We start from the raw sequence: 27,454 nt of genomic DNA, 5'->3' as shown, positions 1-27,454 counted from the left end.
AATGGCGTAAAGTCCACAAGAAAGTTTTCTTTTTTTTTTCATATAATGGATATGTCCATCTGAGTTACATTGTTGTGGACAGTAAAGTCACTGGATGTAAGCTGCAGCAAAATTCAACTTGAAGCATCAGAAAGTTAGTTGACAGATTTAAGATTTAAAAAATATATATATATTGCAAGCATCTCCTGAATGGAGTGTATACTCCACTCAGGAGATGCTTGCAATATCCAGATAAAAATGGTTAAAATGTTTCATTTGCATTTATGCTCTTGATAATATAAAAAAACAATAAAAAATACAAAAAAATAATTTATATTGCAATGTTCATTCCTCTCACTTATATTTGTTTTGTTGTAAAAAAAGTAAGTTTACTGTTTCAATTAACTGAGTTTATAGTTTATTCCAATAATTACATTCATTTTAAGACTTTCATTCATTTCCTTTCCCTTGCAGAAAATAAATTTCATAATTGTGTTGTTGAATTCAGTGATTGTCAAGCTCCTGCTAATGGACATAAAATACCTTCTTTCCTTATTTATTTACAATGAATTAATATCACTTTCTGAAGTATAAATGACTATACATAAGGGGGTAGTCAAATTAAAATGAAGCAGATGGAAAAAACTAAGGAAATTCTTCAAAGTTAATTGCCATAACTGTTAATGTGTTAATCCCACTGAGAAACAAGACAGTCAATGCCTATATGGTAAACTATTTGCATTATTGTACCTAGTTGTGCACCTCTTTGTATGAAGCAAATCAACAGCTACATGTGTCTTTCTTTAGGGCTCCAAAAAGAAAGAAAGCACATGGGGAGAGATCAGGGCTGTATGGAGGATGTGTAATGGCGCCCCAGTGAAAATTGTGCAGCTTAGCCAAAACAATCTTCACAACATGTGGGCAAGAATTATCCTGCAACAAACTGGCACCACCCATCAATATTACGGGGTGTTTGGACTTGATGGTGTACTTCTATTTTTGCAGTGTACATGTACTGCCATGTGTTAATTGTAGCACCCTGTTCCAGAAAGTCAATGAGCAGTGGGTCCTTGCAGTCAAAAGAAAAGGTTGTACAGACTTTCTCAGATCTGGCATGCTCAAGTTTGGATTTTTTCGGTGGGGATGAATCCTTGTGCTTCCATTGTTGATTCTGAGACTTGCCCTCCAGGTCAAAATGATGACACCAAGTTTTATCTCTTGTGGCAGTATGGGACTAGAAACAATATTCTTCATCATTATACCATTCTAGGTGCTGCAGTGATGTTACCATTCTGTTAAACTTCTGTTCCATTGTCAGGCTTCAAGGAAAGCTCTGCATGCAGATTCACCAGAACTTCAAACACTCTATCATCATAGCATGAGTGATACCATGAATCATGCCCAACATGAGCCGAATGCCTGTCTCTGTCTGCCACTGGTCATTTCTGATGGCAGAATCCATTGCAGCAGTGACACAGGGGATACTGAGATGATGAATCTATCCTTGCTGAGTGCCATCTTTCAATGACACTTGACCTTCTCAATTTCATTTGCTACACACACACACACACACACACACACACACACACAGGGTGACCTCACATTGAGCATATCTCACAGACAGATGGCATGGTGATGAACATTCATGCTTTCCTTCCTGATTCCCAGTTCTATTCTGTACACACACCAACTTGCATTATCAACTTCTACATCATGTTCATTGCATAGTCTGTTTTGTTTTCATTTGACTGCCCCTTATAAAAAGTTGTGGCAATGGAATGCCCTTGGTGGAATCTAAATAATTTAAGGAATGAAGGTTTGCTCATGGTGGTTTAGTGGGTCAAGCACTAGACATCAGCTGTGGAGTTCCTGGGTTCTATCTCAAATAGTGGTGGGGATTTTTCCTCATTCCAGGATGGCTCCAGTGGCTACTGGCCTGCTGTCAGATAAGAATCAGGGATCTTTCCGAGGGGTAAGAGGTGGACAGGTCAATAGTCCCACCACTACCTCCTCCTAGTGCCATGGTGAAAAAAAGCTGCATTCTGTTTTCCTTTTTTTAAATGCTATTTCATATTACTTGACATAGAAGAAAGATCATGCCCCAGAAAGGCTTAATTTCTTAGAGTAAAATAAAAAGTACTGTTTAAAAGTGGGAGGGGAGTATTAGTACTTTCAATATTAATAATGTAGCAGGTGGTGGCCGCATTCTGCTCTGATAATTTTGCTACCTTACTGTGTCTCTCTCTCAGCAAAACAGTTTGGAAATTTTATACAGTCAGTGTTTCAGTTTCATCCATATTGTGCACATGAGGTCTGTTAGCAAATTTTGAATGACATTTAATTACAGTTTATATTTTATCAAGAAATAATGTTATGCAGGTTGAATTAATCTCAAGATACATAGCAGGATTCTAGAATCTTTGTTTCTAATCTTTGAATTCACATGAGATCCCTTCAGCCAATCATCAGATGCCAGTTTCTCCACATGCCATTTTTCAGCAACCTTAAGGAGATTCTTCACTGTTAGTTTATAAGCTAACTGGCAGAAGTTGTTGAGACTCAACACTTATAACATCTTTGAAGATATAATCATGGAAAGGGTTACAGTGAAATTTTGCAGACTTTTCTTTTCTGTTTTTTTGCTCATAACTGCTTTGTATATTGAATGCTAAATGCTAAACCTTTCTGTAAAGCTGCTGCATGCATGCTAATATTTTGCTCATTGACCTATTTGTTTGTTTGTTTCTTTGGGCATTCTCATAATTCTGGAAAAACTGAACTGTTATTTAATAACATAAGTTTTCATTTATCCATTTTGAAGCATTATTTTGCCACACATAAATTAATAGATGGCCAGCAATTTACATGATTTACAATTGCTACATTTCCATAAGAACAAACTGTGCAACCCTAATTTTAATCAACAGACCTGGTCCTTGTAATATACACATTCACTGGCATTGAAAACAACCATTTTCTTCAGTAGTGGATAATATGACGACATTAAAACTTCATTGCACTGTTACCCTCCACACCGCTCATATCACACTGTTATCATGTGACATGCTTCCTTATAAAATGATGGCATCATAGAGACAAATAGCAAATGTAAAACTTCATGAATCATAATCTCAAATGTTTACTACCTCACAGGATAAATAGAATTACAAAGCTCCTCTACATAGCTTTAAAAATACTTAAAAGAAGGACAATAATTTACATTTAGAACTACAAATCATTAAAACTAAATTGTTCACTTCCCATCTCAACTGTGACATAATTGCATGGAACAGAAGAAAAACTTGGAGCTGCGCACACACACACTTTACTTCCTGACCACTCCCCACCCCCTCCCACTCCATTGCAGTTACTTTGCACCACATTGCAAAGCTTATTCAAAGTGAGTAATTATTTTGTTTCATTTTTACAATAAAAAACATGGGGTATCTTGACTTTCTCACTGTTGCTGACAATCAGATAAAAGATTGCAATGTTCAGGACAGCAAAGGTCCTCTTCAAATGAAAAACTGATGTGACATTGTCACTATTCCTGTCTACTCCATATAAACAAAGAAAAATTATATTTGAATGAATACATTGAAACATAAATACCATAATTATAATAAGGTATTGAAATGTGAATAGTAATAGTAGTAGTAGCGTTCCTAAATGAGGTAACCAAGTAAGATCACACAGTAGTCAGTATACAAGATGAATGTGTGTACATTTTGGGTGTGTGGGATACACATTTCCATCTTGATCCCAGCATGATTTCTTTGAAAAGTACAATGGCAATTCTTTGCTCCACCCTTGCCTTATTCAAACTGGTGTTCATTTCTAATTAAATTTTTTTATTTGTCCTGCAAATCTCTATGAGCTGTGGGATATTGTTTTCATATAAGAGCATGCCCATACACAAGCACTCTTGCATCTGTACACATGCGCACACGCACACGTACCCGCACATGCAAGCATGCGCGCGCGCGCGCACACACACACACACACACACACACACACACACACACACACACACACATACATACATATACAAGTTACACATAACATAAAAAAATATATTGTAATAGTGCAATAAATTAATTCCATTCAATCTTGCTTTAGGAGCAGCAGCAGTTTTGGAATATTTTTGCTTCATATCTGTTGTACATAATATGGTTTGCAAATTATGCCATTGAATAGAAGCAGTGATCTGATAGGAATGCCCTTGGGGATTAATAAATAGTGAAAATGATGAAATAACTTTTATTCAATGTGGAGACCATTGTACGTTTGCATGTCACTATTTGTATTGGAGGTTTTAAAGGCTGATGTACTTACTGAATTGTCTTTTTGACTTGCTGTTCATGTACACACTAGTGTGTGTGTGTGTGTGTGTGTGTGTGTGTGTGTGTGTGTGTGTGGTCTTTTTCCAATGAAGGGCCTGCTGGCCAAAAGGTTACTTTCTGACAGTCTTTTTGTTGTGCCTATCTGCGACTCAGCATTTCCTCTATATGGTGAGTAGCAACAAAATTTTTCAATATTTTCATTGAACCAATTAATTTATTTCTGAACTAGCAAGGTGTTACACAAAAATATGGAATAACTTAAACATTACAGAATTACAAAAAAAGAAAGAAAATCATAGTAAGAAGTATTCTAATTGCTTTGTAATGAAGTGCCATGTGCAACAACATATGTAGAAATATAAGCTTTTGAAGAAGGAGTTCATTAACAATAGTCAAATTTCAGTTCGTGTCCATGTGTATTATTGTTTGGTGACAGTTGTTTGGAATATTGGCAGTATCACTCTCCTCTGTTTTTATTTATTAGAACCTAGTAAATATATAATGGATTTTCATTGGCATTATTCATGCAGTATTACATTGAAAATCCATTTTATTTTCTTGTTGAGTTTAACAGAGAGTGGTAATGCGGAAAATTAATGTTCTATAAAACTACACAACAATATTTCAGTTGTCAGTGAACACATATTCATCCTTAAAGTAGACGAACTCAGATAGGATCAAAGTTACCTTAACTAAAGTGGTGCTTTTATTCATGGGTTGTTATTGTAAAAATCACTGCATTCAAGTACTCATATTATGGAGCATGGTAACAATGTGAGATATTATTAATTGTTTCCTTCCCTGGTCCCAAAGGATGATGCTTAACATTGTCTCACTCTGTCATGCAGATGATGGGTAGGGTGAGTAATTGTGTTGTGCAGGTGACCACTTGAGCATTGTTGTAATGTGTCGTGTTTGTGTTATACCAATCAGTTTGGAAAAGAAAGGAAGAGAGAAAAAAGAGAAAGTCTTGTATCCCTAAAGTAGTTTATTTTTATTGTTATAGTATAAAATATTATACATTTTTTAACAGTCTCTTCAATAGATACTCTAGACGAGATGAAATCCTGTGTCATCCATAGAACTTAAAGTTTTGATTTCAGTCTACGTAGCTCTCTTCGCAAGATCTTTCCAGTGCTTGTTTTTGGTATTTCATTAACAAATTCAACTCCTCCTCGCAATTGCTTGTGTGAAGATACCTGTTCTGTTAAGGGTAGGAAAGAAAAAAAGAAACATGTTGATAAGGGAGGAAAGAAAAAAAGAAACATGTTGATAAGTATCAAAACACCAGAAAATCATGTGTTGTCTGATGATACAAGACATAGCTAAAAACTGCAACAAGAGTAAACAACACAAATCTTTATAATAAAGATGCTTTTTGTCATTAGACTGTAATACATGTGGTGCAGTATTAAGCAATGGTGTTCATTGCATGGAAAAACAATTATATGTCATTACTATAAATAATTGAATAAAAATTGAAAATAATGTCCATTTTACACAGTGTAGTGCACACAAATAGTTTCAGAATATAGTCTCCGTTTCAACATTAATTTACTTTTCGAATTTTCTTTGCAAGTGGAAAACTGTAACCCTTTTACATTGCCCAAGACAGTAGGCATACTGTTTTGTCTGTGCTGCATAGATGTAAAGCAAAACCAGATGTATGAACAATACAGGATCTCATTATGCTCCTATAGTATGTGAATACATTTAGATATTCAAAGTCAAAGGCACATACTTTGTGATCATATCTGTAACTGTGCAACAACAGTGTCACATCATCACATTAGATTTGCTGCTGGAAAATCACTATCAGCGCTAAAAAGTAAGAGCATAGACTTCCATGAATGGTTATAACTTAAAAATCAGAAATCAAGACAAAGTTGTCACATTGCAGGTATCAATTGTTTCTAAAGTCAAGCACGAGGGAGCAAAGCAGAATCAGTGTTTTGAATCTTCCTATCCCAGCTGTAATAATGTCATCTATTTTGAAAATGCCAGCAGAATGAGTGATTTCTGAGGGGTATGTCATAAAGTCTGTTTCAGTGGCATAAAGTGAAAAGTGATTCAAAGTGGGACATGTTATCTTACTGCAGTTGCAAGCTGCAGTAAATGTTGCCATGGCAAAATTGTCATCCAGAATTTTCTAAGCATGTCAGTTATTCAACTAGTTCATTGGAGTCCATATGTTGTAGACAATTTTCTGTGAGTTTATTGTGCTATTTTTGTGCATGGAATTCCTACTGAAAGTCAAGCATCAGATAAAGTGTGATATGAGAGATACGGTCAAAAGGGAAATAAATTTCCAGAAAATTTGAAGCGATGAAGGTCATGCATGCACTCAAAACAATAAGAGTGGATTTTCTCTCATCGGCCTAATCTGAATGCTCACATGTAGTGTAATATCTTAATCACTGTATTGACTTACTTGCAACATAATCAATAATTTCCTGTTCTGTTACTGGAGCTTGTTGAACTACAAAAGCTTTTGGTAGTTCACCAGCAATTTTGTCAGGTACACCAATGACAGCCACTTCATATACTGCTGGATGATTCACAATGATTCCTTCAAGCTCTGCAGGGGCCACCTGTTGAAATTTTTTGAAATTTAGTTACAATACTTTCTGTAGCTTCTGTGAAGCAGGCGTAGTAGCTGCATCATGTATTTGGGGGTCTGCTTTATTTAAACTAGTGCAAAATTATATTTTTAAATGATAGTCATTTTTTCATTTACACAAATGACCCTAACATCAGGCATATTTCATAAATGAAGCAGTAAAATAGTAAGAAGATACTGTGTATAGTAATTCCAAGCTTACTAATATTTTCATTTAATTTTTGTACATTGATAAAATAAGGGATTGTGGTATTATTTACTGTTTCCTGATAGGATTCACTTTATCTCATAGTAACAGCACATATGTTGAATATACAGTTGTTGTTGTTGTTGTGGTCTTCAGTCCTGAGACTGGTTTGATGCAGTTCTCCATGCTACTCTATCCTGTGCAAGCTTCTTCATCTCCCAGTACCTACTGCAACCTACATCCTTCTGAATCTGCTTAGTGTATTCATCTCTTGGTCTCCCTCTACGATTTTTACCCTCCATGCTGCCCTCCAATGCTAAATTTGTGATCCCTTGATGCCTCAAAACATGCCCTACCAACCGATCCCTTCTTCTAGTCAAGTTGTGCCACAAACTTTTCTTCTCCCCAATCCTATTCAATACCTCCTCATATGACCCTAACATCAGGCATATTTCATAAATGAAGCAGTAAAATAGTAAGAAGATACTGTGTATAGTAATTCCAAGCTTACTAATATACAGATTACTAATATACAGTGCGTATCTGAAATGAATGTAGAAAATAAGAGGGCTGGTAGCAACCCAAGCCTGTATCCCTTAGTGTACAGCAATAGGCATCATTGAACAGCATCACACGGCACCTGGAGGTTAGGCACACAACATACCATCTGAGCCTTCATGATAGCAGGTCTGCAGGGCAACGATTTCAATGTATTTGTGACACTGAGGTAAAAGTGATATAATGTTGACGTTTTATGACCTGTATTTGCAGACACTCTGGTCAGCATAGTTGTAGATATTCCAGGTGAGACAACACTATACGTTTTCTGCCTTTTACTGGGACATAAACATGTTACTTTGGCTGTGCAAATGCCTGTTTGATATGTGTTGCACAGAAGGCAGCACCTGTGCACACTGCGGAATCTGGTTTCCCTTGTGTCAGTTTGTCATCAAATGGGGACCCTCTTATGTTTATTACTGTGTGGAGTGGACAGGACATGGAGTGTTAGTCTTGGGAGGAACGAGCAGACATGCACTGTGGGTATGGGTTGGCATATGGAAATGCTCATGCTGCCCAACATTTGTATGTTCAGCGGTTTCGAAATCATCGAGTGCCACAGCCACACAAATTTACTGCCATCTACACGTCCCTTTAAGGGACAGGTTCACTTGGGGTACATTATCCACTGGCACATTCTCATAATGGCACATGTGTGTTTAAGGCCTGCTTCAAAACCCAGTGTATTCATTTTGTGTTACAGGGGCAAAGGCCTGATGGATGTGGTTGTCAATACACAGTGTGTACACCAGGGATTGAAGAGAAGGAGTTAGCACTGCTGGAAAACACAGCCTCAGCAAGCTCATGATACGTTGCGTGGGAAATGGGTGGAAGCCATTCCACAATTTGGTGTGTGTAGCATGAATGTGATTTGCACTCCTGTCATCTTCTGAAGGTTCGCACCCTTAACCCAGATGATTTTCCTCCTCGAACTGAATTCTGCCAGTGGTTTTTGCAAAGGTGTACCATCAACCAGACTTTCCAAACCATGTACTTTTTATGAATGAGGCATTCTTTACATGAGAAGGTATGTTCAACAGCCAAAATCAACATGTGTGGGTATGGGAAAATTTGCACAATCTCTTTGTTCATGGTCATCAAGGTCGCTTCACTGTCAATGTTCGGGCTGGCTTGGTAGGCAATAATCTGGTCAGTCTATACAAGCTCCCCTGGCAACTGATTGCAAACAGATACTTAATCTTTAATCTTTTTATGAGAAACTTTGCCAGAATTGTTGGAATATGTTCAACTCAATGTGCAACAGTGAATGTGGTACCAGCACAATGGTGCACCTGTGTGCTTTGCACATGAAGTGTGGATTCATTTGGATGAAACCTTTGGTGAGAAACTGACAGGGCGCAGTGGGCTGGTGGCATGGCCAGCACGTTCCCCCGACTTGATGCCCATTGATTTTTTCTTGTGGGGCCACCTGAAATCTGTTGTCTATGAAACACCCATTGAGGTTGTTGAAGAGCTGACAGTGCTCATTTTGGCAGCCTCCAATGCAGTTTCCACTTTGCCAGGAGTGTCTGAAAGAGTGCGACAGTCACTTCAGCATCACTGCATGGTGTGCATTCAAGCAAGAGGACTTAATTCTATAATTCTGAGCACTTTTTGTAACTGTCTTCAAACAAAGGTTATAAATCTTCACCCCGACTTCTCATTTATCTTGATGCCACAAATACATTGAAAATGTTGCCCTGCAGACCTGCTACCATGATGGCTCTGATGGCATGCTGTGTGCCTACCCTCTTGGCAGTGTGTGACTCTGTTCAATGACACCTAGCACCATATGCTAAGGGATGCGGACATGGGTTGCTATGTGGAATGTTCTTATTATGACCCACTCTAACACCCCTCTCATTTTTTATACTCATTTCAAATACATCCTGTACACTGATGAGCCAAAACATTATGATTATTGCCCACCATGAGACTGAATGCTGCTTGGTGGTGTTGTTGGAATGTGATGTAATAAGAAAATTGTATAAGTAGAACAATGATGAATGGGGAATCGTTCTAGCGATGATAGAGGCAGCAAATGGGATAATCCATGTACATAAATGACTTTGACAAAGACCAGGTTGTTATGGCTTGGCACCTGGGAAGCTGTTTGGCTGTTCACATGCTGACGTTGTGAGTGTCTATGAAAAGCAGTTGAAGAATGACAAGCTATTTGACATCCATACCTCATCACAAAATGTCAAGGTTTGACTGCTCATGTAAAGTGATACAGGCAGTTATCTATGGCAGATTTGTTAATACATTATAAAGCTGGTGCCAGTAAAAGTGTTTCGGAGCACACCATACAGTGCACATTGTGGAACGTGGTGTGACCCAGTGACATCATCAATTAAAATTGCAGTGGTCACAGTATAATCAACATTGGACTGTGGATCAATGGAATTGTGTAGCCTGATCAGATGAATCACTTTTCTTGTTACATCAGATCAATGTCTGTGTCAGGATTCTTTGTCATTCAGGTGAATGGCTGCTTGAAACGTGCACCACACTATGAATGCAGGCTGGTGGGGACAATATTACGCTATGGCGGACATTCCCCTGGGCTCTGTGGAAGCTGCAGTAGTAACTGAAAGCACCATCACAGCTGTGAATACATGAATATTATGACAGACTGCCTGCTTCCCTTCATAATTTATGTCTTCCCTGATACCAATGGGATCCTTCAGTGGAATAACTGTCCATGTCACAAGACCAGAAGTGTGCTACAGTGGTTTGAGGAGCACAATAGTGTATCTTCATTGCTGTATTGCCCACCAAATTCACCTAATCTTAAGTCAACAGTACTCACCTAAACCTGACAGAATACATCTGGAATTCAATTGGTCACCAACTCCGTGTTCAAAAACCACCAACCCTTAGTTTACAGGAATTCTGTGACCTGGTTATAGATGTCTAATGCATACCCCAGATACCTACCAAAGACTTGTCAAATCCATGTCACAGGAAATCTCTGCTTTATAGTTTTCAAAAGGAGAACCAACATGGTATTAAACAAATGAACATAATGTTTTGGCCCATCAGGGTATGTGCATCAGATCAAAATATATTCATGGATAGAAACTGAATACTAGCTCATATGTGCTGTTGCCATATGTATTGTGGTGTTTGATTTGTGTCAATATAAGTGAGGAATCATCACCATATCTGTTATAGAGATGCATGTGCAGTTTCACATCCCTTTTAATTTACGTGACATTTGGAACTTTGAGAAAGGGGATTGTAATTGAAATAATGTGTTTAAATTTCCATGGTCTCCATCTGGATTACAAATAAAAGTAGAGCCTATGCATAAATAAATTTATCATACTAAGTTCTTCATGTTTCAGGTTTCAGAGTGTCTCTCATTGTGTTCATGTAAAGGGAAAGCTTATGGACATATGGAACAAATATTGTGTTCAAAATTCAAAATTTCTGTCTTACCTGAAATCCTTTGTATTTGATAAGTTCTTTGATGCGATCAACAATGAAGAAATACCCGTCATTGTCATAGTAGCCAACATCTCCAGTATGTAACCAGCCATCACTATCTATGGTGGCAGCTGTTGCTTTTTCGTCTCCAATATAGCCTTTCATTATAGCTGAACCACGGCACAGGATTTCTCCTTGTTTATAAGGGCCTAGTGAGTGACCAGTTTCTGTGTCAATAACCTGAAACACCATGATCAGTTACAAAAAATTTTATTATTATTATTACATCAGACATTAGTGACAATCTGTAACTTTTGTACTATTACAAAATTTCGTTGCAGTTGCGAATACATTTGACATCAGCTGCACTAGACATTGAAATCATATCCAGAAATCGGTTCTAGAAATATCTTACAGTTGTACTATCAGCACAAAAAAGTATGGGTATGAACTACATCAGTCCAGGAAAAAGTGAAAGGCAAAAAACATAAAAACAGAAGTTTCTATTACTGAAGGTACTCACCTAATCATTTATTGATGATCTTTTACAGCATTTTTGTGTTTCTACAGTCAAGTATTCTCACCAAATTAGTAACTGTGTTGAGATATGTACCTCAGTTGTTGCAGTCCATTAGTATTGCATGCTAAATGACTATTTATGCTCTGTTAAAATAGCACACAGTGTAACTATTTAGCATACCACAACATTTCAATAATGAAACTCTCAGTGGCCTATTTGAATATTTTTCTATGTTTTTAAATGCACTTGACCTAAAATATTTAAGAACGTTATCTGCATGCTCTCCAACTCTGCCGAGTTACCAGACAAAGCTCTATGTACTAAATATTTTGAGAAAAGAATGCCAGGAATCAATGTAAGAACTGAGAGCTACCAGAAAATGTGAAGGGAAGCATCACCATATGAAGTCTTGAATTAATACTCTATTCAAAGGAAATTGGTGAAAAAAAAATTGAAGCACCAATTAAAATATTTTTATATGTGTAATAATGGTAAGTATAAAGAATAGTGTTTCTTTTTATAAAAGTATAGTGTTGGACAAGTGACATTTTCTCAAAATTAGTTCTTGTATCACTTTTTAAATTACCATAACTTTGCTTAAGAACTTTCAAATTAAATAATTTTCAGTTCAGCTTATTACTAATAACAGAGGATTGACTCATGATACAAATTAAAACTCTCATACATAAAAAGCTGTGATCTCCTGTGACTGATATGCAAAACACATTCATTTGCAGAAAGTCTCTCTCACTACAACTTTGCATAAATTTTAAGGAAAAAGTTAAAGATGGAAATTACTGTAAAGTTTTTGAAAAAATAGATCATAACTAAATTATATTTTTTCATTAATTTAATGTAATCTTTAAGGCAATTTTTAAATTAAGTCTGAAAGAAAAGTTTTATTGAAAATTAATTTAATTTCATTAACATATTTCTTATTTAACATACTTGCTCCAAAAATAGTACTTCATTTTCTTCAAAATATTTCCTGAAATTTAAGTAGGTGGTTATGTCAGGAATCAAGTATGGGATTTATGTGCTATGGAGATGTTAATGAGCCTTAAATGCATTGAATGTGAGACTTCTGTTGGCTGTAATCGGTACCCAATGCTATGAATGGCAAATTGCTTGGTGGGAGGGATTGTACAATAATAACACACAAGAATTTTTATACCGTTCATTACATAGCTATACTATCTGATCAAAAGTATCCAGACATCCTTATGTAATGTGGAATTGACCATTAGAAGCTCATTGAATATGAATGTGGACCAGTTGTTGGATGTCACCCAAGTAACAAACTTATGAAGGACATTTCAGCTGTTTTAGAGTTGCCCAGGTTAACTGTTGGTGATGTGATTGCGTAGAACTTACCGACACTTTATCAAGTGAAACGTAGCAAATAAAACATATTTTGGAAAGATCTTTGACGTGCTGCAACATGTACACAGCGTATTTTTGCACATTCTTACATTTCATTCAACTTTCCAATGCACAAATATTTTTGTAAATGTAGCTGCTTTTGGATCAAAAGTGAATCTAATTAAGACTTTTGCCGTTTGTGTCTCCGGTGTAGCAACAGTACTGAGATTGGTTCATTCTGTGTTAGAAAAAAAGTTTTATTACTTCTGACATTTTATTGTCATTTGACTGAAAATCCATTGAAGAAAACTTTGCATTGTTGAATAGATAGACGAAGTCTTTCTGCAAAAGGTCAGGTCTTCTACTCTTTTCTAGCCACTTGAAGTTCTTAAAGGAAAACAAAATTCCTCATTATACAGGGTGTTACAAAAAGGTACAGCCAAACTTTCAGGAAACATTCCTCACACACAAAGAAAGAAAATATGTTATGTGGACATGTGTCCAGAAACGCTTACTTTCCATGTTATAGCTCATTTTATTACTTCTCTTCAAATCACATTAATCATGGAATGGAAACACACAGCAACAGAACATACCAGCATGACTTCAAACACTTTGTTATAGGAAATGTTCAAAATGTCCTCCGTTAGCGAGGATACATGCATCCACCCTCTGTCGCATGGAATCCCTGATGTGCTGATGCGGCCCTGGAGAATGGCGTATTGTATCACAGCTGTCCACAATACGAGCACGAAGAGTTTCTACATTTGGTACCAGGGTTGTGTAGACAAGAGCTTTCAAATGCCCCCATAAATGAAAGTCAAGAGGGTTGAGGTCAGGAGAGTGTGGAGGCCATGGAATTGGTCCGCCTCTACCAATCCATCGGTCACCAAATCTGTTGTTGAGAAGCGTACGAACACTTCGACTGAAATGTGCAGGAGCTCCATCGTGCATGAACCACATGTTGTGTCGTAGTTGTAAAGGCACATGTTCTAGCAGCACAGGTAGAGTATCCCGTATGAAATCATGATAACATGCTCCATTGAGCGTAGGTGGAAGAACATGGGGCCCAATCAAGACATCACCAACAATGCCTGCCCAAATGTTCACAGAAAATCTGTGTTGATGACGTGACTGCACAATTGCGTGCGGATTCTCGTCAGTCCACACATGTTGATTGTGAAAATTTACAATTTCATCATGTTGGAATGAAGCCTCATCCGTAAAGAGAACATTTGCACTGAAATGAGGATTAGCACATTGTTGGATGAACCATTCACAGAAGTGTACCCGTGGAGGCCAATCAGCTGCTGATAGTGCATGCACACGCTGTACATGGTACGGAAACAACTGGTTCTTCCATAGCACTCTCCATACAGTGACGTGGTCAACGTTACCTTGTACAGCAGCAACTTCTCTGACGCTGACATTAGGGTTTCAACTGCACGAAGAATTGCCTCATCCATTGCAGGTGTCCTTGTCGTTCTAGGTCTTCCCCAGTCACGAGTCATAGGCTGGAATGTTCCGTGCTCCCTAAGACGCCGATCAATTGCTTCGAACGTCTTCCTGTCGGGGTACCTTCATTCCGGAAACCTGTCTCGATACAAACGTACTGCGCCACGGCTATTGCCCCGTGCTAGTCCATACATTAAAATGGGCATCTGCCAACTCCGTATTTGTAAACATTGCACTGACTGCAAAACCACGTTCGTGATGAACACTAACCTGTTGATGCTACGTACTGATGTGCTTGATGCCAGTGAGAGCAATGAATCGCATGTCAACACAAGCGCTGAAGTCAACATTACTTTCCTTCAATTGGGCCAACTGGCGGTGAATCGAGGAAGTACAGTACATACTGATGAAACTAAAATGAGCTCTAACATGGAAATTAAGCATTTCCGGACACATGTCCACATAACATCTTTTCTTTATTTGTGTGTGAGGAATGTTTTCTGAAAGTTTGGCCATACCTTTTTGTAACACCCTGTATATTTGCAGGTTACAAGAGAATCCTAAATAAACTTTTCAGCAAAGTACCATTTCATACTTCCCATTGTTCTTAGGAAACTAAAGAAAAATTAATGTGGTGTTACTTCATAGTTGTTGTCAATTTTTACGGCAGTAGATATGCTCCCCATTGTAAAATCTATGTTACAATCAATATAAATGATACTGTTCACATTCATCCAACATTATATTCAGAAATGTAGCTTTCTGGCCACCGGAGTGCTGCTGCCCCCATAGTACAACAAAAAATGAACAGCAGTGTTGCGACTGTATGTGTTTTGCACTGTGATGCATACTGTGTGTTCTAAATGGTACATTTTCTTTGCATCTTAATTTTATTATGGTGTTTTTTTTTTTAATGTTTCATTGCCACAGTATTATTCTGAATTAGCGGGCTAAAGTAAAATTCTTTGTTAGAGTATTAGTTCTTACCATCAAAATTATAAAAATTTGCCTGCAAATTAAAACAATGGAAAATTCCCAGAGTTAAAAAGAAAATCCTGGATTTTCTCAGATTTCCTGATTGTCTTGAGACATATACACCCTGAAAATGATTTTTAAAGGATTTTTTAAGATTGTGTAGGAGAATTTTTTGAAATTTCTTTCCAGCAAAAATGTATAATCTAAGCTGTGGCTGCCCTAACTACAAAATAATTGTTGAATTTAGTAGATCAGATAAAAACACTAGGGAAAAAAGGAAGCTGGGGAACCAAAGGGCTTGGTGGATCTTGTAATGTGCCATCCAGAGGAAGTAAGAGACAGTTAACTAGATGCAACTGTAATGTATCTACACTTTAGTCCTTCATGAATGGTAGCTTCCACTGAAAGCCAGGTAATGGGAGGCATCTACAAAGAACAAAATTTGGCTTCAAGTTTGGATTCTGGATGATTCCTTCTAAAAGCCAATATACGCACTTCAGAACAACTAATTATAACATTTCCCTGAATTCTACTGATGCTGTAGGTATAGCTGAGCAACGCTGCTTCCTCAGCCTCCTACTTGTTACCAGATATGGCTACCACACATCAGCTAAAGGGAAACTGTACATTTAAACTAAATGCACTCAGATACCTCATCAGCCCCACCTGGGAAGCAGATCATAGGATTCACTTACACCTACATTCTGCACATGTAGGCACAGGTGTGATGGGCAGGACGTCATAGCAGCATCAGTACTGCACCTCCTGGACATCATATGTGTAAATGTAGGTATGGAAGCATTGCACATTACAGACAAGCCCCATGAATAGTATACTAAAAGAGGAAGGTATCCCGCCATCAGAGACTGTATGCCAATTTCTTGTCAGCTGTGGAATAACAGTCCACAAAAGCCTAATTACTCAAGCTAAGAAGCTGTGTTTAACCGAAAGTGACAAATACTCTTTATGAATTAACTGAGTGCTGGCAATCCAGTGAGAGTAAGATTATAAATTTTGAGTAATAAACTTTGATTCCCTAAATGGACTGCATACAGATATCCCTGAACCTGAAAAATTCTCTGTATCTTGTGGTAGCAGATGATTAAGCAGCCACCAAGAGAGTCCTATGCTCTACCACAAAATTTCATCATGTGCTGACTACCTCCTCATTGACACCCTTCACACCACTTTTTCAGCAAAACGTCAGACTCGCTCACCATGGAATAGTGTATTGGCTGCTTGACCAGCTTCTCATCATGTTAATCATATAATTATGCACTAATGTTACAAGTGAGAGAGTCTTAACAGTGATGAACCAGCCAGAATATAAAGAAACTAATGAACAAAATGGTTAGTCCCTAAAAATGAACAATCATCAACAATATTCCTAAAGCTTTTATTATATTACAGGCCAAAAGTCTGACAATATAAATAAACATATGTCAGTGTGTTCCGTAAATGTATTATCACTGCATTAAAGTTACTATTCTAAGAATAATATTTACCTTTACTTCAATGCCAGGTGCCGCCACTCCTGATGAGCCCATCTTATTTTTACCAGGGGGAATTCTAGTAACCATAAGTGTGGCTTCTGTGAGTCCATAAGCTTGAGTAATTTCTTCAACACTGGGGAGGCGTTTCTTGAAAGCTTCCTGTAGGTCAGAGCCTAGAGGAGCAGCTCCACATCCCACATGTCGAACGCTTGATAAGTCATAGTTGGCTACACTTGGATGATATGAAATCAGTGCTACTATTGGTGGCACCAATGCAAGTGACTGAACCTGTGCAGCGTAATTGATATTATGTGCAGCATAACTGATATTAGAGAATTAGGACACTCATTTACAAACATTAAACACCATATACAACACATTCTACTCTACATATTATATAATGCAGTCTACATTGTTATGTAAATAGTAACAGGAATTCATAAATATTTTCTTTTTACACTAATTCAGTTCAAATGTAATTTAGTTGACTATTGTATTACATGCAGTCTTGCAAAATAACCTCTGTCTGTGAGAGCTTTCAAAATGGACAACAAATATTATCCTCATTACACACGTCTATGCTACAAACACTTTTTTCCTCTGTGACAAATTACCCTAAAATATGATGCTGTAAGATATTAGTGAATGGAAATAGGAAAATTAAGTCAACTACAAAATGTGATACAAATATAATGCAAAAATTGTAGAACTTAAAAATTAATACGATATTTGACATGTGACTTGTAGTTCGTGTTTTTATCAATAACACCTAAGAAATTAGAATATTATGTTTCAGTTATGGATTTACGATATTACATTATTTCTGGTAGGCCACTTTGGCCAAATGGTCAGTCTTTGTGCAGTCAGGCCTCCAAAAGTTAGCAATGTCTTATACTTTCTTAGCCAACTCAGAAGAATAGTTCTTAACAAAACATTAACATTTGTGTATTATGAAACAATTTACTCCTTTCATAATTACAGAATTGAACTATAGGGCTGTGCAGCCAAAGTACATTTAAAAAGAATATTTTAGTTCCAGAAAAGAGTAATAAAATTTGTACATGGCCATAAAGAATCATGTTGTGAAGTGTTTGTGCAGAACAAATACCTAACACTAGATATATTCCTTATACATATTTAAATTATTTACATTTTGAAGAGTCAACCAATGGAAGTTATCAAGAGCAGTGATGTACATGATCATAATACCAGGATAAAAATGGAGTATTTCTGGAAAAGAAAAACTTTAAAAATTGCACATGGAAGCCCACACATCAAAGGTGTGATGTGGTTTAACAAACTACCAAACTCTTTATGAACCTGGGTGGAGAATGATTTTCAACTCAAAATTAAAATCTTTCCTGAATTTTAAAGCAGTGATTGTGACATTAACCAGTAGCAGATAAGCTGTAGTGTAATAAATGTATGAAACAGACATAAGATGCAGTAGCTGTAGTGTGAAACACAATTTGTAAGTGTAATTTGTCATATTTTTATTTCTGATACTTGGAAAAGCCATCATTGTGATGGATCCATGCAAAGAAAATTTAAATAAATAAACAAACCTATCAATCAAGCATCTAAACTAAGCCTTAGCAGACACAGCTCAAATGATAATGGAACTGGTCTACAATTGGTTCACAGCTAACAGTTTAATTTTAATTTTATGATGGTTCATATTATGCAAGTTCAGATAAGCAGTAATGACTTGTCTGCACCAAGAGTAGAAATTAATAATTGCACACTGAATGAAGCACAGTGTGTAAAATTTCCTGCAGTCCAGCTGGATAAATAGTTAAATTGGTGTTATGCCCTTAGTAACATCTCTCACTATGTTGGCCTAAAGACAAGGCTTATTTCACATACTTATGCTCATTGTTGTCTCTTGGAATTATCTTCTGAGGCAGTGCACAAACAGTAAATAGAGTGTTTATTCAGCAGAAGTTGGCAGTAAATATAATGTGTAAGGTAAATAAACTGTAGAACTTACAAAAACCTTTTTAAAAATCTTGGTATTCTTACACTCACTTCCCAATATATTTATTCCTTAATGGTTTTTGTTGCTGACAATAAAAATCAGTTTCAGATGAACTGTGATTTGCATACTCACAGTACTTGATACAAATTTAATTTTGATGTAGATTTTGCCTCCTTATCTGAAGTTAAAATTGAGTTATGAGCTCTGGTGGGAACATATACAACAAGCTTCCACAATACATAAAACAAGGAATTGGGAATCCATATAATTTGAAAAGAAAATTGAAAACATGTTTCATCAGCTATATGTTGTAGAAATTATCAGACTATCTTGACCAAGGAATTGAAAAGCTGTGATAAATGCATGGCTAGCAGCAGTGTTCATTGAAAAGTGGCATGACAAGTAATAACGTATTTAAAATGGATTCAGTGTTTGCAGATGTAGATAAATAATTTCTTTGAAAAATACCATTGTAATCAAACAAATAATAAGCTATCAGTACTAGCTATCTAGTTTGGAATATTTTTGATTCCTCTTGAAATGTGAAAACTGGTATGATGTATACAACAGTAATGATACCAATGAAAACTGTGATCAGGTTATGGCCCCATTTAAGTATTTTAAAAATAGCTTTTCCCAAGAAAAGACTACATTTAACTCTTTTCAAAAACAAACATTACTGCCTATTTCAAAAGATATAAACAAATACAAACATAAGTTATTTAAAAAAATTAAAAAAATATAAAATGACAAACTACTCTCTAATTCCATGAGCAAAACTAAAGAAACCTGGCAAATTATAAGAAGAGAAGTGGTTGCTAGTTCACACAGCAATATAAGCTGATTGTGAATAACAGTAAACTAACTGATCCTAGACAAATGACTAGCACTTTCAATCATTATTTCTCAAACATAGCACAGCAATCGAAAATTTGCATCTTGACAAATAGCTATACTGTAAGGGAGTACAGTCACATCAAAAAATTCATGCAAATACATTATTTATGCATCCAGTGACAAATCGAGGAATCAAAAATTATAAAAGGATTGTTTAATGAACAGCCAGTGGGTGCTTATGAGATACCAGATGCTATCATCAGAGCTAGTACAAAATATATTGTGGAACACAAGAGACAGAGTAAGAGTGGCACATTTCCAAATAGTCTAAAAAGTGCAAAAGTAACACCTCTGCATAAGAATTGTGCAAAATGTGAAGCTGCTAAGGATAGGTCAGTTTCAGTTTTGTCAGGATTCAACAAATTCATGGAAAAATGTTTCTTGGGAGGTTAACAGCGTTTTTTAAATAAAGAAAGACTGATAAATGACTCACAACATGGGTTCAGAGCTGGTGGAAAGTCAACCTAGTCTGCAATTTTTGTCTTTTTGAATGAAATACTAACAGCAGTGGATGATAAGCAACAGGTATATTTCTTGATCTTTGTAAAGCCTTTGATGTTACTGATCATGACATTCTTTTCCATAACTTAAGTAATCATGAAATTAGAGGCCAGTCTGAAAGGTGGATCCATTTGTATCTCAACAATCATCAACAGATTATGAAAATAAAATAAAAAGAGATTGAAGACAAAAAATTCTAGTTTTTGCAGTAATGAGCAAAAATTCAAGTAGGAAGACCCAGAAGGTCAGTTCTGGGACCTATTCTATTTCTGCTGTATGTAAATGGCTTGGCTGATAAAATACACAATGGAACCACAAAACTCCTTGCAAATGGCACTAATATTCTAATTCAATCAAACAGTGAAGAAAATCTGTAGGAAACTGCAATGTCAGTTATGCACAGTTTAGCACAGTGGCTCAGGATCAATAGTTTCATCATTAATTCTGAAAAAACTGTTGTAGTTAACTTTCACACCATACAAAACCACCATCCTGCAAACCCTGTTTTCATCAATGAAGGAAAAATATGTCTCAATTGTGAACATACAAAATTTTTAGGCATACACATTAAGGAGTGGGAGATGCACCTTAAAACTCTAAGTGAAAAACTGAACGCACTTACATATACTGTTAGGATTCTCACTCAAAATATAAGCTGCTAATAGTTGGCAACAATGTACCATGGTAGTGTACAATCATTGCTGATGTACAGAATAATTTCTGGTGGGGATTCCACAATTTTTTAAAAAAAAGTTAAAATACAGAAAAAGATTATCGGAGTGATAAATGGAGCTAAATGCAGGGATTCCTGTGGACCATTTTTAAAAGTCTGAAGATACTACCACTGATTTGTTTTGTACATATATGAAATACTACTTTTTACAATGTACCATGGTAGTGTACAGTCATTGCTGAAGTACAGAATAATTTTTGGATGGGATTTCACAATTTTAAAAAAAGTTAAAATACAGAAAAAGATCATCAGACATTTTCAAACATAACTATGATACAAATGCATATGAAAATAGACAGGAGCTGAAACTACACATTAACACATAAGTACAAACTTATGAAAAAGAAGAGAGTATCATACTGGAGTTATGTTGTATAATCAAATGCCCTCTTACTGAAAAATGCGTACCAACATTAAATACGTTTCAGGTAAATTTCAAATAGTTCTTGCTTGACCACTGCTTGCAATCTGTCTCTGAATTTCTGGAATATTATAATAAGTAAGCCTCATTTAATAAATGTTGTTAATAATGTTTTGTGTCACTTCACTATAAGTTACTTTGTACTGATCATGTAATCTCACATAATAACTACAGCTGTCATATGTAGAAGCAATATAGTATGTCAGTTTATATCATTGTACACTTTGATTGTGTTGACCTTGCAGTCCCAATGACTACTGTAATCATAGATTAATTATTTTTACCCTTTTCCTACATCATATGTATAAACAATGTACTAAAAATTATTCTTGGATCAAATAAAATAAATAATATAGGAGGCAGCAAATTTTTGTAAGTAGCAGCTTGCTTTCTAGTTTACTTGATTAAATTTAACTGGAATAATCATGAACAGCACTAAGCAGCACAGTAATAGTTAATGCAGTATACAGATTAAGATTCTAAGTTTTCAGTGTCTTCTGTTAATGTATACATTCACCTAGTCCATATGCCTGAAGGTTTTGCTTCTTGATAGGATCTACGGAACTATGTGATACAATTATTTCAAGAAAAATATGTTCCTCACTATCTTGCTAGACGTGAGCCCAACTTGTGGTGTTCTCTAGCACATGTAGGGCTGGGTCTAGAGAATGAAATAATGGAACACAGAAATGTTCTAATGGTTTCTTTATTGGAAGCGGACACAACTACAGTACATATAGTATAGTGTAATGTATATAGTAAGATTACACAGGATAGCTTACTAACTTAAGCTGTCCCAGAAAAAAAAACTTCTTCTGTCCTTGTGGGCACTACTATTCATGTGCACCTGGATCTGGTGTGCATACCAAAGCAAAACTAAATACTAACTTGAAGGTGTCCATATCATTCAACATAATACACTCCAGCGTATGCATATAAGTTGCTGTGGGTGACACACAGTGTGTGCTCGCAGCTTGAGGTGTGGACACCATTTATCATACACAACATGTCAAAAGGCACTAAGCAGTCTACAACTTGCGAACACACCTGTGCAATCTACATAACTTAGACAAATATATCAGTTCACAATTATAACCAGACTGGTCACATTCAATGTTATCATGACAACAAAACACTGATGTGCACTTGTAATACAAGGAGAGGTGGATGAAGTGACCATGGATGAATTCACTCTAAGCTTAATCACACACAACACAAACAATACAACTAAATACTTTGGATGAAATGGTGAGGGAAATGGTGCACTATACGAGAGGTCACAGTTACACACTAATACCATAATGTACATGAAACACAAAAGAAAATGGTAGGTAATAGCTGCTAACCAGGGACTGTACAACTGGTCCTTACTAGTGTAGCAATTTGGCCAAAAATTTTCTGTCAAAATTTCATCTTCTTGGATACACCGAGAAGATAATACGTAATCTTTCTCACCTGTTATTCCTGTTAGTCATTTATCTCCACTCTGGTAGTCTGAATCTATGGATTTTGCTAGTAATTATAACAATGCTGAACATTTGCAAACCCAATCAACCACATAATCAGATACCAATTGGCGTTCATCAGTTCGGCTTTACTCCACTCATCTTGTATAGTCCCATCCCCTTTTGTCTGCGGAAAGTTTACTTCTAGATGCGATGAGGATTCTCCTGACAGAGACATCATGTACACTATGCACGCATTCAAAAATCAACTTATGATTCATTCATAAATCAACTTAAAATGTGTTCAAAAATGTACAAAAACCTACAGGGATGCATTTCAAAATCATATGAATAATCGATAGACCAACATGCGCTGGATGCTAGGCGCTTTGTGAAACAAGTTTTTTTTCCCACAAGAATATGAATTTGACACCCCCATTTCCCAGTAGCATCTAGCTGCTTGCTGCGACTGCTTGCGCAACCAACAGCCACATTCCTGTAACCAGAAGTGGGAGAATCTACTACTCAAATGTGACTCAATTGCGCATGCGCAAGGAAAGCTATTAGGCAAAATCAATCAATGGAAAGTCTAAGATGGGATAATAACAATATTATGAAAATAACAGATTGCTATTCACCACATTGAGGAGGTGATGAGTTCCAGACAGATGCAGTGGAAAGGCTGACAACACATTTAAGCTTTTGGACAAAAAAGTCATTCAATTCAGAAATAGAACAACACACACACACACACACACACACACACACACACACACACACACACACTAGAGCAGCATATACAATTTCACTTCAGAAAACTCTCCAACCTGTTCATCTCCTACTTTCAACTTGTACTACCACTATCTGCCACCTCTATAAGTGCTTCCAACAAACCTCCCCTGCAGCCCCTCATAGCTGACAAACCCTGCCTTGCAGACCTGCTACATCTACTATGCTGTCAGAAACTGACTCACAACACCATCCAGAATCCAAACAAACCCAAAACACTACCATCAGCCTTTCCTCCAAAAGCCTCAGTACCACAGAAGAATCAGTCCTTTCTAAGAGTTGTATCTTTTACCCCACTCTTATATTCAATAAAGCTGGACTTGTTAAAGAACTTCTCTCCTTCTTCCATTCCCTATGATGGAAAAACTTTTTTGCTGCTAACCTAACAATCAAACTCAATCCAAAGTCAATGTTGAACTTTGCCTGACACATTTCACTCCTTTACCCAACCCTAATCATCCCCCAGTGCCCCTCAACCATCCCTGTTAACATTCCAGAATTGCTTAACCTCTCAACATGGAAACTACATCTGCAGAAAGAATTGCAATCCACCACCTAAAAACTGATCCTGATCTTATAATCATACCTGCCAACAAATGTGGCACCACTGCATTTTTTGAACCTCAGGGATCACTTGGTTGAGGAACTATGTCAGCTGACAGATTTGTCCATCTATAAAACCTGCCACAGTGACCCCATTTTAGAAATCTAGCATGATCTCTAATCCCTCCTCAAATCCTAAGGTCCATCCCAGAACCTCTCCTCTGAGTCTCTCTCTCTCTCTCTCTCTCTCTCTCTCTCTCTCTCTCTCTCTCTCTCTCTCTCTCTCTCTCTCTCTCTCTCCCCCTCTCCCCTCACCCTCGCCACTCCCTTCATTCCTACCATCTACATGCTTACTAAAGTACATAAACACAAACAACCAGAATGCCCTGTTGTGGCCAGTTACTATGCCTCCACAGAGGATCAACACTTTAGCCTCTTACCTGTAACTATCCCCTTCAAAAATGACACCAATAATTTCCTCTAGCAACTCTCCATAGTTCCTGTACCTTTATCACATGACACTCTGCTCGTCACTGTCAATGCAACCTCCCTCTACAATAACATCTCCAATGCCCATGGTATTGCCACTACTGAACACTTCCTTGCCCAACACCAAACTGACTTCAAATCCACAACTTTCTTCCTATATCCTCACCCACAATTATTTCTACTTTGAAGGCATCATCTACAAACAAATCCATGGTACAGCACTGGGCATCCACATGACTCAATCCTATACCAACATATTCAGCAGCCATCTGAAAGAATCCTTCCTAATCACGCAGAATCCCAAACCCCTCATCTGGTTCACATTCACTGATGATATCTTAGTGATCTGAACCCAGCATGACAACACCCTATCCACATTCCTCCAGAACCTCAATACCTTCTCCCCTGTTCACTTCATCTCAATCCAACAAGCAACCTCCACTTCAAGAATGGCCACATCAGTGTCTTTGTCTGCATCAAACCTATCAATCACCAACAATATCTCAGCTTTGAAGGCTGCTACCCAATCCATATCAAGAAGTCTCTTCCATACAGCATAGCTGCTCATGGTCATTGCATCTGTAATGATGAGCAGTCCCTCTCTTAGTAAGCAAAGGGTCCCATTGAAGCCTTCACAGACCAAAATTAGCCTCCCATCTTTGTTCAGAAACAGATTTCCTATGTACTGTCTCTCCAGTCACCTACCACCTCCCACAGTCACCCACTGTCTGGTCAAGAATGAGCACACCTCTCATGACTAAGTACCATCCAAGACTGGATAAAATGAAACACATTCTCTGCCAGTTTCAGTCACCTCTCATCATGCCCTAACGTCAGGAATATTGTATGAACTATCCTCTCAACCCCACCCATAGTGTTATTTCACCACCCACAAAATCTGCACAAGATCCTTGTCCAACCCCACTGCACCCCTACTCCCAACCCATTGCCTCACAGCTCATATTCCTGCAGTAGAACCTAGATGCAAGACCTGTCCCATACATCCTTCCACTATCACCTGCTCCACTCCTGTTATAGCCTTCTTGTATCCCATCAAAGACAAGGCTATCTCTGAAAGCAGCCATGCAGTCTACAAACTAAGTTGCAACCATTGTGCTGCTTTCCACATTACTATGACAACTAACAAGCTATCTGTCCATATGAATGGCCCCCAACAAACTGCAGCTAAGAGACAGCTGTGCCACCCAGTTGCTGAACACATTATACAGCATGCTGCACTTCACTTTGGTGATAACTTCACAGATTGTGCTATCTGGATCCTTCCTACCAACATCAGCTTTTTTTGAATTGTACAAATGAAAACTCTCCTTACAACATATCCTTTGTTTCCATAAACCCCAGGGCCTCAATCTTCATTAGTCCCTGTCCACTGCCTACTGACTCCAGCACTTCACATGCCCTCTATTCCATTAGTGTGCCTACTAACTGCTCCTCTTCTCTATGCCTTTGCTGTCCCATTGCCTCCTGCCCCCCTCCCCCCCCCCCCCCCTCCTCCTCCAAACACAATTTCTCAATACTGCACTAGCTCTGCCTTTTCCCCACAGCACATCATCTTCCCCTATTACTATGCAGCTATCCCTCCCGCACCAGCCAATGTTCCTTACCCCCACCACTTACCCCAACTGGACTCATGTCAGATGCACTCGGAATTAATTCTAAGCAGCTGAAGACAGTGATCATGTGAGTGTCATTCATGCTTTCGTGAATGTGTATATGTTTTCTGTTTCTGAAGAATGAGTGAAAGCTTGAATGTCTAGCAGTCTTTTCATTGTGCCTGTCTGCAACTCAACACCTTCTCTACATAGTCAGCAGTGATCCATCTTCTTCTTTTTCTTGTGATTGTGTCCAACATAAGTATTGGGTCAGCATGGTTATTAATGGATTTGGCATGATTCTTACTATTATCACCCTGCTACCACCCAGGACAGAATCTATGCATAACAACTTTCAGTTGTTGTGTTATTCACATGAAAGTAGGTGAAAGTTTTATAAATGTTTATGAAGTTGTGTAACTGAAGAGAGACTTGGGAAACAGCCCAGTATTCACCTAGTGAGATGTGGGAAACCACCTAAAAACCACATCCAGGCTGCCCGGCACACCGACCTCTGTTGTTAATCTGATGGGTAGATTTAATCTGGAGTAAGCACACCTCTTCATCCGAGTAGCAGCAGTTTAGCACACACAGCTACCTGGGCTGGTGAGTCTCAATCTATCCTTTTCCTAATTTTATTGCTATTCCATCCTGGACTTTCCATTGTTTGTTATGGTCTTAAGTTACATGCATTTATATAAATCCTTCATGAACCTTCCATTAACTATCATCTTAGTCTTCTTTCCACTTAGAATTCAGCGAACATCTTCTTCAGTCCACCTACCATGTCGCACATATTTCTGTCAAATTTTCATTGTACGATTAATTACATCTGCTATTTGTTTGCTCACCTGTCTCTCACAGTAATTCCCAACAAGCATCTCCCAACTGCTGGCTCAGCAACTCTCACTTTGTTACATTAAATATCCATGCCAGCTAATGAGTGAGGTGGCACAGTGGTTAACACAGAGGACTTGCATTTGGGAGGATGATGGTTCAAACTGGATTGAGGTTTTCTACGATTTCCCTAAATGGCTTCAGGCAAATGGCAGAATAGTGCCTTTGAAAGGGCACAGCCAACTTTCTTCCCCATCCGTCCTTAATCCAATGGGACCAATGAC

The 27,454-nt window shown here is 37.5% G+C and overlaps 1 protein-coding gene across 1 annotated transcript in view; it reads right to left on the bottom strand.

Moving 5' to 3' along the window:
- Positions 1 to 5,290: 5,290 nt before the first annotated feature.
- LOC124622950 (4-coumarate--CoA ligase 1-like) overlaps positions 5,291 to 27,454 on the bottom strand; it is a 129,045-nt gene continuing 106,881 nt past the window's right edge. The window contains exons 6-9 of the mRNA XM_047148744.1: positions 16,937 to 17,212; positions 11,132 to 11,359; positions 6,754 to 6,913; positions 5,291 to 5,526 (exon numbers count right to left, since the gene is read on the bottom strand). Of these exons, the coding sequence (XP_047004700.1) occupies positions 5,408 to 5,526; positions 6,754 to 6,913; positions 11,132 to 11,359; positions 16,937 to 17,212 (783 nt within the window). The 3' untranslated portion in view covers positions 5,291 to 5,407. The remainder of the gene's footprint in view (positions 5,527 to 6,753; positions 6,914 to 11,131; positions 11,360 to 16,936; positions 17,213 to 27,454) is intronic.

The sequence above is a fragment of the Schistocerca americana genome, chromosome 1, assembly GCF_021461395.2.
Source record: "Schistocerca americana isolate TAMUIC-IGC-003095 chromosome 1, iqSchAmer2.1, whole genome shotgun sequence".
NCBI lineage: Eukaryota > Metazoa > Arthropoda > Insecta > Orthoptera > Acrididae > Schistocerca > Schistocerca americana.
Note: the sequence above shows the minus strand (reverse complement) of the source record. Positions and strands in the feature narration are given on the sequence as shown.